At 60.7% G+C, this 9,846-nt stretch overlaps 3 protein-coding genes across 3 annotated transcripts; all 3 read right to left on the reverse strand.

The window, feature by feature from the left end:
• Positions 1-659: 659 nt before the first annotated feature.
• HYAL3 (hyaluronidase 3) lies at positions 660-7,034 on the reverse strand. The gene is given in 7 exon segments (XM_004368732.2): positions 660-752; positions 754-996; positions 1,115-1,204; positions 1,569-2,479; positions 5,699-5,768; positions 6,005-6,364; positions 7,026-7,034. Coding segments are annotated over 7 exon segments (1,776 nt in total).
• On the reverse strand, positions 3,432-4,391 carry NAA80 (N-alpha-acetyltransferase 80, NatH catalytic subunit). Its single transcript, XM_004391297.1, is given in 1 exon segment — positions 3,432-4,391. A coding segment is annotated over 1 exon segment (915 nt). The 5' UTR covers positions 4,347-4,391.
• Positions 6,765-9,846, reverse strand: HYAL1 (hyaluronidase 1). The gene is made up of 4 exons (XM_012554170.2): positions 9,735-9,846; positions 8,351-9,274; positions 7,934-8,023; positions 6,765-7,753 (listed from the first exon to the last, which is right to left on the reverse strand). The coding sequence occupies exons 1-4, from the start codon at positions 9,753-9,755 to the stop codon at positions 7,436-7,438; spliced, it is 1,353 nt and encodes a 450-aa protein (XP_012409624.2). The 5' UTR covers positions 9,756-9,846; the 3' UTR covers positions 6,765-7,435.

The raw sequence follows: 9,846 nt of genomic DNA on the forward strand, positions 1-9,846 counted from the left end.
TCCCAAGAGGCTGCGCGCGCGGATTACCGCCGGCCGACTGGGCGCAGAGCACCTTGGGAATTGTAGTCTACTCCTGGGACTCGTAAGCTGACAACGCTCTAGCTGAACTATGCACCCACAATGCCCTGTATCCCCGCCACCGTACACGTGCATGGTCGTTAACTCTGAAGCTCCCCCTCGGAGGAGCCCCCCACGGCAGGACCGGCCTCTCAAGGCACTCGCAACGGGGTCTACAGGGCTGCCTCTATCAGGTGACCATGGGAGGAGCGTGGGGCTAGGTAGAAAAGTGAGGACAGCTAAACCTCAGACAGTGAAAGAAGAAGTGAGTTTATGATGAAAGCAGAGGATAGACAACAGCTTAGCACGCCCAGAGCTTAGCTAAAATTTTCTCGGGGTTCACCTGCCCCTGGATGGGTTTCCTGTGACCTCCCCATGGACCCAGTCAGGTGCGGGAACAGAGCTGTGGACCGGCAGCCCTAACCAGCTGGAACCCTGGCTGATGCTGGGGCTGCTTCTCCTCAGGAGGAGTCAGATTTTTTAAATCGCAGAAGCGTTTTCTCCGGCCCTTTCCACCCCCTAGGGATAGGGAGGGGAGTAAGGTGCGCACTGGAAGGGTTGACTGTGAGCTGACTAGAGCAGGGGTGAGCCATAGTTTTCCATCATGGGCTGGGCAGGTGGCAGCAGGGACAAGAGGAGTGGTTGGTCAGAAGCAGATGACTCCTGGCTTTATGCTGCCTCCTTAGGGCCAGGCCTAGGCTTCTGGCAGGTAGGCCCAGCCCAGCCCCTGTAACAGTGGCAGCTGAAGGGCTCCCAATCTCCAGGGATACCATCTGGCCGGAGGTGCAGAAAGGCTTCCAGCTGTCCCGGGTCTCGCCGGGCACAGCGCCCACGGCCATGGCACCGCTGGTGACTGCAGGCCATGGCCGCCCTGGTCACGTTGATCACGTAGGGGCCCAAAGTGCCCACCAGGTAGTCGTGGAGACGCCAGCATTCCTCCTGAGGGGAGGGGAAGGGATGTGCCAATGCTCCTGCTCCATGGCCCTGACACCGGCCTCTCCCCGACCCTGGGACCCCAGCATGGGCCGTGTGGCAGGCTGGAGGGGGCAATACTCACCTCAGAGCTGGAGAAACTCAGGTCCCCCCAGAGCACCACGCCAGTTGCCCCCAGTGCCACGCTTACGCCCATGGTCTGCACTAGGTCATCCTGGAGGCAGAGAACTGCTCAGCCAGAGCTGGGCTGGCCAGATCCATTTAGGCTCACCTCCACTTTCAAGAAGTCCTCCTCGTTCACTACCATGATCTATCTGATTCCACCTCTAGGGTAGGGCACCTTGGCACTGAACCTCTAAATGGCCTCTCAGGCTCTCCACTCAGAGAATGTTTCCCTGTAGACCAGTGCTCCAAAGGCCAGGCCTTGCCTTCCCCACAAGAACCACCAAGACAGAGCCATGCTTCCCTCATCAGATGCCCCAGGGAAGGGCCTCCCCTTCAGATAATCTGGGCAAGGTCTCCTCAGCCCTTCCTAGGACAGGGCCCATTCAGACCCCTAGGCCTCAGTTTCCACTCACCTGGGACAGGAACCTCCCAGATCTCCGGTGTGTGAGGCGGGCATAGGCCAGGACAGGCAGGGGATGCAGATGCCCAGCATGGGCCACACGGAAGGCCTCTTCCAGGCGGTGTCGGACAAAGGCTTGGTGGTGAGCAGGCGGCAGCCTGGGTGGGAGGTAGATGCTGGGGAACAGGGCACTGGAGGCTGCCCAGAGCCAATGCAGCCGGGTGTTGCGGGCAAGGGTGGCTGCATGGCAGCGGCCTGTGTAGTTGGAGGCCATGCTGTGCCAGCCATTGCCGCAGGCTGGGTAGCGATAGAAGCCCCATAGCCCATGGGGCTGCAGCGCCTGGCCCAGCTGCAGTGTGTCCTCCATCAGTGTACGGGCAGCCTGCTCAAAGCCAGCACGGGCCTCATGGAGCTGCTCCCGGTGGTCCAGATGGGGGAACACCTGCCGTGCCCAAGCCCTTGAGGCTGCCCGATAGACCCGTCGGCGGCCCCAGTTCCCAGCCCAGAGTGGAGACCACTCCTCCCAGTCCAGCACTGCCAGGCCAGCAAAGCCGGGTCCCAGACTGTGGCGGATCTGAAAGGCAGCCTGTGCCAGGTGACGGCCAAGGGGCACAAGCTGGGGGATGCCCCCATGGTGACCTGTGCCCCTGGGCCCAAAGTAGGGATAGAGGCCAAGCCGGTTCTTGTAGAAGATGGTGATGTTCTGGCCTTGGAAGCGCTGACCACGGTTGGCTGTGATGCCCAGGGCCTTGAGTGGCAGGCGCACGCCGAAGCGGTCCTCACAGTGTGCTGAGGGCACGTTCCACAGTACCAAGAAGGGGCGTTCAGGGGCCCACAGAGAGGACTGGCCACACCCCAGGCACAGGGCCACCCCCAGCACCAGGGCCAGGCCTAGCTGCATGATGATGTCCCAAGGATGGAAACCTGCAGGAGAGAGGGGGTGTGAGCTTAGAGACCACAGCCATAGCCACACCTTCCATACAGCCGGGGCAGCTCCCCAGCCCCTTTCCAAAAGGATTTGGGGGCTGGGGAAAGCACGGTCCCCAAGAAATCTCACAGGCCTGTCAGAGCAACCACACCCCAAGCTGGCCTAGGCAGCTCCCTTCCTGTGTTCTCCATCTCTGCCGTGGTACCACTGTGCCCTCGGACACCCCTCCACCCCAGCATTCTCACAAGTCTCCTCTCCGCTGCCCATCTTCTTCCCTGCCCCAAGAACACTCAGCCCTCACATCCTTGCCTGGCTAATTCCTGCTCAGCGCTCAGATCTCTGCTGTGACAGCACTTCCCCGGGAGGTCTCCTGGATCCACAGGTGGAGTGAGGGCATCTGGGCTCCCACAACCTCTATACCTTCCCCCATCCCAGCATAGATCCTGCCTCTGTATGCCTGTCTGTCTCCCTGTCTGTCTGTCCTTTTGGGTCAAGACCCTATCTGTCTTGTCCCTGTAGCCTGTGCCTAGCCCAGGGCCTGACAAGCAGTAGGTACTCAGTGAGTGGTGATGAGTGAATGGGGAAGGGAACAGCCACCCTGGTTCTTGTCTCCTGGGCCAGGTAGGGTGGGAGGGGCAAAGGGCAGGTGTCCCCCCGACCAGGGCCCCAGGGCCAAGGAGGATCTGGTGGCTCATGCAGGGACAGGGGTCCTGAGGCAGGCTGGGAGGCGAGGGTGGGGATCAACAAATGAACAGTCACATCCGCACCCAGCAGAAGCCTTTATTCAGCCACACTGACGGCTCTGAGCCAGAGCCTGGAAGGCACCTCCTGGCCCCACTGGCACTCAGGAAACATGTGCAGTCTAATGCTGCCTCCAGGGGCTAGGGGCTGGTACTGTTCTAGGCAATCCATTGACCCAGAAAGATGGTGCCTTGCCCTGGGTGACCCTCAGATGTCCTTTTCCATCCAGAAGATGGGACGGCCCCTCAGGTCTCGGTATCGTGTCTCCAGCAGGCTTTGCAGAGAGCAGCCTGCTTTGGGTGGGGGTGGGGTGGTTAGGGGAGGCAGGGGAGGGGGTGGGAGCAATGGGGGCCCTTTGGGGGCTCTTGGGGCAGCTTGGGCAGTCAGGTTGGGGGCCTTGCAGGGTGGCTGGGGGTAGGAGGCCCTGGGGAAGGCACTAAGCAGGGTAGTGGGCAGCCCTTGGCTGGTGAAGACCAGGCCCTGCACAGGCTCACTGAGCTGGTAGCCCAGGTGGGCGTAAAAGTGCAGCTGATCGTGGGTAGTGAGGTGCAGCCGGCAGAAGCCGCGGGCCTTGGCAAAGACCTCTAGGCCCTCCATGAGGCGGCGGCCAAAGCCACGTCCCCTTAGGGCCCGGGCCACCACCACTGTCTCCACCAGGAGGCTCTGGGGCCGGTCCAGCACCCGTGACAGGCGGGCATGGCCCACCACAATGGGGGCTGCCTCTGGCATGGGGGGAGGGCTCAGCAACATCAGGCAGAGAGGGAAGGCGTCTGAGGACTGGCCCAGGGAGTGAAGGCGGGAGGTGTGGCTGCGGGGCCACTGCTCATTGATGAGGTCAGCACAGGCATCCAGGAGCTCAGGCCTGCAGTGCACAGGCTCCAGCGTCAGCTTGGCCAGGTTGGGGACTGGGGTCTCCTCTGGCTGGTATGCAGGATCCGGAATCATCTTAGCTGCACCAGGACTGAGGGTCATCGTTGGATGGCATGCAAGACTTGGGGTCAGCTCAGCTAGCCGGGGGCTCAGAGTTAGCTCTGGTTGGTGTGAGGGATCCAGGGTCAACTCTGGCTAGCATACAGGATCCAGAGTCAGCTTGGCTGGGCTGGGACTCAGGATCAGCTCCATCCGGTATGCAGGGTCTTCAGTTGGGGTCAGCTTGGATAGGCTGGGATTCAGTCAGCTCTTGACTGAATGTAGGATCCAGGCTTAGCTGAGCCAGGCTGCAGGCAGCTCAGCACCAGGCTGGGAGTTAAGGCCACGGTCTCCAGGCAGTGGCGTCTCTTCAGACCACAAAGGGTCTCCTGTGGACAACAGCCCATGCTGGGCTGGGCCAGGAAGGCAGGCAGGGGTTGGGATAGGGAGGTGTTAAGAGTGCAAGGGTGGTCATGCATCCTGGAACTGGGGAGAGGTGGGCTGTACCTTGTCCTCACACTCACCTGATGGCACAGATGACCTAGAGGAAACCCATTCCCTATACCTAGGGGGGCTGACTCACGTGAAGAGCAAGGAGGATGGATTCAGGGTGTCTTGCCCAACACTGGACAGAGGCTGAGGGCAATGGTGAGCTGCTGAAGGCCAGGGCAGAACCTGGGAATCCTGGTCCCAGCCTACTCTGGCTACAACTTTGTCCTCCCCAGGACTTCACTGTGCTAGGACAGAAAACCCAGCCTCCTTGCTGGTCATCCTGCCTTCGGCAGTCCACCACCAAAGCTGGCTGACTATTGGATAGAACATGCAACCTCGATCCTGTGACCTCCATGTTTAACCCCACCAAGGCTCCCTTCAAGGGGGAACAGAGCTGCCTCCAGCTGCTGCCCTGTCTCTTCCTTCTCCTTACATTCCAGCTCTCCTCCAGCTCCCAGTCTTTTCAACCCCGTTGGACTATGCCCACTGCCTAGGCAATCCTGGGGCCCCACTCACCCATCCAAAGGCTCAGCTTTCCCCTCTTTGAGGACTGCCTTCCCCGCCTGGGGCACAGAGTCCATGGCCCCTTTGCCAACTCTGCCCAGTTCATTTCACTGATCATGGACCCAACTGTCCCCCCAGATGGTGCCCTGGCCCCAGAACTAGCACAGGGCCTGGCCCACAGTCACCCAGCAATGAGGCCTCTGCAGGCTTGGTTCCCCACTGGCCTGAGTTTCGTAGTCACCCTAGATAAGGGCCACAGCTTCCTTCCCATACCCACAGGGGTGTCCAACGGCCGCTGAGCTGGGAGTCCAGACCTCCTGTGCCCAGATCCCACTGCTTTTCCACTCTGCCCCAGGCCCTGCTGGCAGGAGTCTCTACTGTGGGACTTCTGAGAGTAGGGGACAACTGGGCCCCACCCCAGTACTTACCTGCTTCAGAAGAGGTGTCTTGGCTCCCCTCCCCCACCTCCCCAGGAGAGGCCCCTGAAGTTGAGGTGAAGTCAATGCTGGTCATAACAGGCAGCCCCCTCTCCTCACACCACATCCCATTCAGGACTGTAGGCCCCTCACCTGCACCAGCCTCCTCGGCAGCAGCGTCGCACCCCTTGGTCAAGAGAGAGGAAGCCCCCAGGATCCGCCTCTAGGCGGGAGCTCCAGACTTCCCCGTGGGCTTAACCCTTTAATGCAGACTCCTCCTCTTGTGGGCTGGGCGGGGCTCGGCTCCTGGGTCCCTCAGAGGGGAACTGCACCGTCTCTCCAGTGCCTCGGTTTCCCCCTCCCTCCTAATGGGTCACGGAACGTGGAGTTTCTGCGGGGTGGGGGCTTCGGGAGTTTGACTCTGTGGGTGGGTGTGGCCCTGCATACTCTGGGAGGTACCAGCCGACTCAGGGAGGGCGTGCGGGACAGCATGGCCACCTGGGGGCCGCACACACGGCTCGGACGGGAAGCGCAGCGGACCGCGAGGACAGGTACGCCGCGCGTGGGGAGGGAGCAGTACTGACATGTTGACGCCGGGCTCCGGGATGCTCCGCGTCTTCGCTCTGCACGGCTCGGAATCTCGCTCTGGCTCGGACTCCTCTGTCCGCTCTGGTCTCCAGGGGTCCGGCGGACACACTGCAGCCGTCGCGGCCCGCAGTTCACGACCAGGTCCTCAGGGTCTCCCCCGGCGGCCAGGTCCCGCTCCCGGCCTCGCGCGACACCTCGTAAGCCCCGCCCCCGGTTCAACGCGTCATAACTCTGACCCGGCGCAGACTTAGCCTATGCCCTGGCTCCGCCTTTGCCCCGCCCCGCCCTCCTCCCCCTCCAGGTCCGCTGGATAGTTCGGTGAGCCGCAATTTAGGTCCCGCCTCTCTTCAGCTCCGCCGAGGCCCTGTCCCAGCCCAGCGCGTCACATCCGCTGCCGGGCGCAGGCTCCTCCTCCAGCTGGCTGTGTCTGCGCCTCGCCCCGCCCCAGGCTCAGACAGGTCCCGCCCCCGTGGCGCTTTGTCTGGGCCCTCCCCCCTTTCTCCTCCTCTCCCCACCGTCTATCCCAACCTAGCCCATTCCCAGCGTGAAAACGGTCTGGTGAAGTTTCCTCCTGAAGTTTGGGCCCCGCCCTGGGAAGCAGCCGCCCTCGTACTGACTTCCGACCGAGTCAGACTAGTCTTTTCCTGTGCCCTGTAGATACCGGGGCCGGCACGTTTTAGGCGCTCAATAAACAGCTCTCAAAGTAAGATTCCTGCCTTCTTTGTTTGCGGGACTGTGCGGGGCTAGTGCCTCTGAAAGGGTTCAGGACTTGTGCAGGGCTGGTCAACATCAACACACAGTAGGAGCTCAAGGGCTCCACCTCTAGCTAGACAGCCTGGGTTCGAATTTCTGCTTCTCCTTCTGACTGTTCGACTTCGGGCAAAGTGCTTACCCTCCCCATGTGTACCTCAGTTTCCTAATAGTGTTGGGAGGATTAAATGAGCTCATCCACTTTAAATGCTCAGTACAGGGCTTGATGTGGAGAAGGTGCTCAGTGAATGTTAGCTTTTATGATGGCTGCAGTTTAAAGACTGGCTCAGTGTCTCTGGAGGAGTTGGCTATTACCGTGCTGGGTGGGTGCCTGTGGACATGAGTGGATGGTGTCTGCCTGTGGCTCTAACTCCGTATGTGACTATCCTGGGCCGGCAAGCGTGCATGTGCTGGGCAGGTGCCCATGGTGATGACTGAGTGCACTCCTGACTATGACCATGACTTGTGTGACTGTGCCTGTACTTGGAAAGCCGTGCCAGGCCCAGACTGCATTATTAGAGGCTCAATGTGTGTGTTCTCATAGGTGACCAGTCACCACATGCCCTGCTGCTCACACCACACTCCCTGCCAGCCACGGTAACAGCGACATTTGAACTCCACAGCCATCTGAGCCCTATCTTCAAGTGACAGGGCACCTTGCAGGGTCAGGGGCTTGCCACTGGGCATGACCCTGATGGAGAAACTGGCAGGGTTGAGGATGAGGAGGGCCTCAGGGTGGCTGGGGCGGCGGACACAGCGGCCATGGCCCGAGCACAGGGCATGACTGCAAAGGAGAGCCCCGCTGGTTATGTTCAGGATGAAGGGCCCCAGTGTGGTATCCACATACTCCTTGATGGCCTGGCATGATTCCTGGGAGAGAAGAGGGACTGTCACGGACATCGCAGTCATGCACATGCCTACCCAGGGCACTGAGTCACTTACTTGCTGGCCCGTCAGGACTGCAGAGATGGAAAAGGTGGGCCAGGGTCTCCCCAGCCAGCCTGGAGGCCCCACCCCACCTCTTACCCCCCTGCCCCATCCTGAGCTCACCTTGGTTTGCATGTTCTCCCAGCTCACCCACAACACCACTCCTGCTGCTCCCTGGGCTGCACTCTCTCCCAGGCTGTGCTCCAGCTCATCCTGGGAAAGAGGACAGCACAGCTCTGTGGGGCCTCCTGCCTTCCCTCCCCACAGCACACTGATGTAACACCATTGGATGTAACCCTCTATCTGGGGCTGCTCTGGTGGCCAGAGGCAAGCCTGCCCCCCTCTAGTCTGGCAGGGACGACAGCTTTCTAATGCATGCAGAATCACTAGTGCCTAGCACAGAGGTGGCACAAAGCAGGGGCTCAAGGAATGTGTGAAGGAATGGATAAAGTGCCCCAAGGCTGTGTGGCCTGAGTCGCTGGGCTCAATGCCTGACAGGGCAAGCTCACAAGGTGGGCAAGGTCACAGAAAGTGACTTACCAGGGGCAGGAAGTGGTTTGTCATGTCGTAGACGATCTGGGCATAGGGCAGCACCGGCAGGTCAGCATCTCTAGCACCCATGGCCACACGGAAAGCCTCACCCACGCGGTGCCGCACATACATCCGTGCCTTCCCCGTGCCCTCCAGTGCTGCGGGCAGGTAGATGCTGGGGTAGAGAGCCTGGCTCTGGCCCCATAGCCACCGCAGCTGGTCATTCTGGGCACAGATGTCCAATGGACACTGGCCTGTGTAGTTGGGGCTTAGAAAGTCATAGTTGTAGCAGTCAGGGAAGCCATAGAAGGCCCAAAGACCATGAGGCCGCAGTGCCTGCCCCAGCTGGAGGGTGCCCACCATCCAGGCCTGTGCAGCCTTCTGGAACTGGTCCTGGGCTGCTGCCTCCACCCAAGGAAATGGCCAGTCGGGGTGCTGCTCCTGTACCAGCGCCCGTGAGCGCTTCCGGTAAATGTCCTTGGCATCCCAGTTGAAGGCCCAGCGCGGGCGCCATGCCTCCCAGTCAATAACTGCCAGCCCTGAAAAGTCAGGCGCAGGTATGGCAGCCAGGATATCCTGGTATGTCTGGGCTAGGTGGGCATCTAGGCTGGCATTCTGGGGCAGGCCACCAAACACAGGTTCCCCGGTGGGTGTGTAGTAGGGGTATGTGCCCAGCTGGGAGCTGTAGAAAATGGTCATGTCAGGGCCGCGGAAAGTCTGCCCTGGGTTGACCACCACATCGAAGACACTGACATCCACGTCCACGCCATGTCTCTCCAGACACCGCTGACTGTTTGCATTCCAGATGGTGGTGAAGGGCTTGTTGGGTACCACAGGGGCCCTGGAGCCTTGGGCCATGCCCAGTAAGGTCAAGAAGAGAGCACGGAAGGGCAGCAGGTGGGCTGCCTTGGCACGGGGCGGGTCTTTTGGAACCTGGTCAAAGGAGGCAGAGCTGAGAGCAGGCCTCAAACTCTCTGACCCCTACGTAGGGCAGGCAGACCAAGCCCCTTGTTCATTAACCCGCCCCTGCTCTGGTTTCGGGCAAACATTGACCTGCAGGGCCTATTCAGGTCAGAAGACAGAGGAGAGGCATGCAGGGTAGCCCTGCTATTGGAGGCCACAGCTGAGTTGCCTCACAGGCCTTACCCTGGCCTCAAACTGCCCATTCTCCCCCCTTTTCCCCAAGGGCTACAAAGGCTGTGATTTCGGTTCTGGGAAAAGCAGCCAAGAGCCAGGCCCTCGGCTCCTAGGCTGACCTGCTGATGGGGGCCTTTCCCGTCCCTTCCCCCAGGAATCCTGCCCATCTATAGGAGGAGGGGATGCTTAGTGACCAAGGACAGGTCAGCCCAGCCCTCCTATATACCTGCCCGTTTCCCTGTTTGTCCCTGCTGACCTCAGGGCTGAAGGGCCTCATCTCCAAACTTCCTGACCCCAGGGTGGGGGTGTAGGCAGGGCCCAGCCAGATTCCGTTATTCCTCAACTCTGGCCCCAGCTGCACCAGAAAT

Source organism: Trichechus manatus, unplaced genomic scaffold, assembly GCF_000243295.1.
Source record: "Trichechus manatus latirostris isolate Lorelei unplaced genomic scaffold, TriManLat1.0 scaffold00001, whole genome shotgun sequence".
Classification (NCBI taxonomy): domain Eukaryota; kingdom Metazoa; phylum Chordata; class Mammalia; order Sirenia; family Trichechidae; genus Trichechus; species Trichechus manatus.

Bases quoted from the DNA above. Each gene is read 5' to 3' on its own strand.
- HYAL1 (XM_012554170.2), bottom strand. From the start codon at position 9,755: ATGAGGCCCTTCAGCCCTGAG. The intron at 9,275-9,734 runs GTCAGCAGGGAC...TCCTTTGACCAG, and splicing joins TGAGGCCCTTCAGCCCTGAG to GTTCCAAAAGACCCGCCCCG. The intron at 8,024-8,350 runs GTAAGTCACTTT...CCTCTTTCCCAG, and splicing joins CAAACCACTTCCTGCCCCTG to GATGAGCTGGAGCACAGCCT.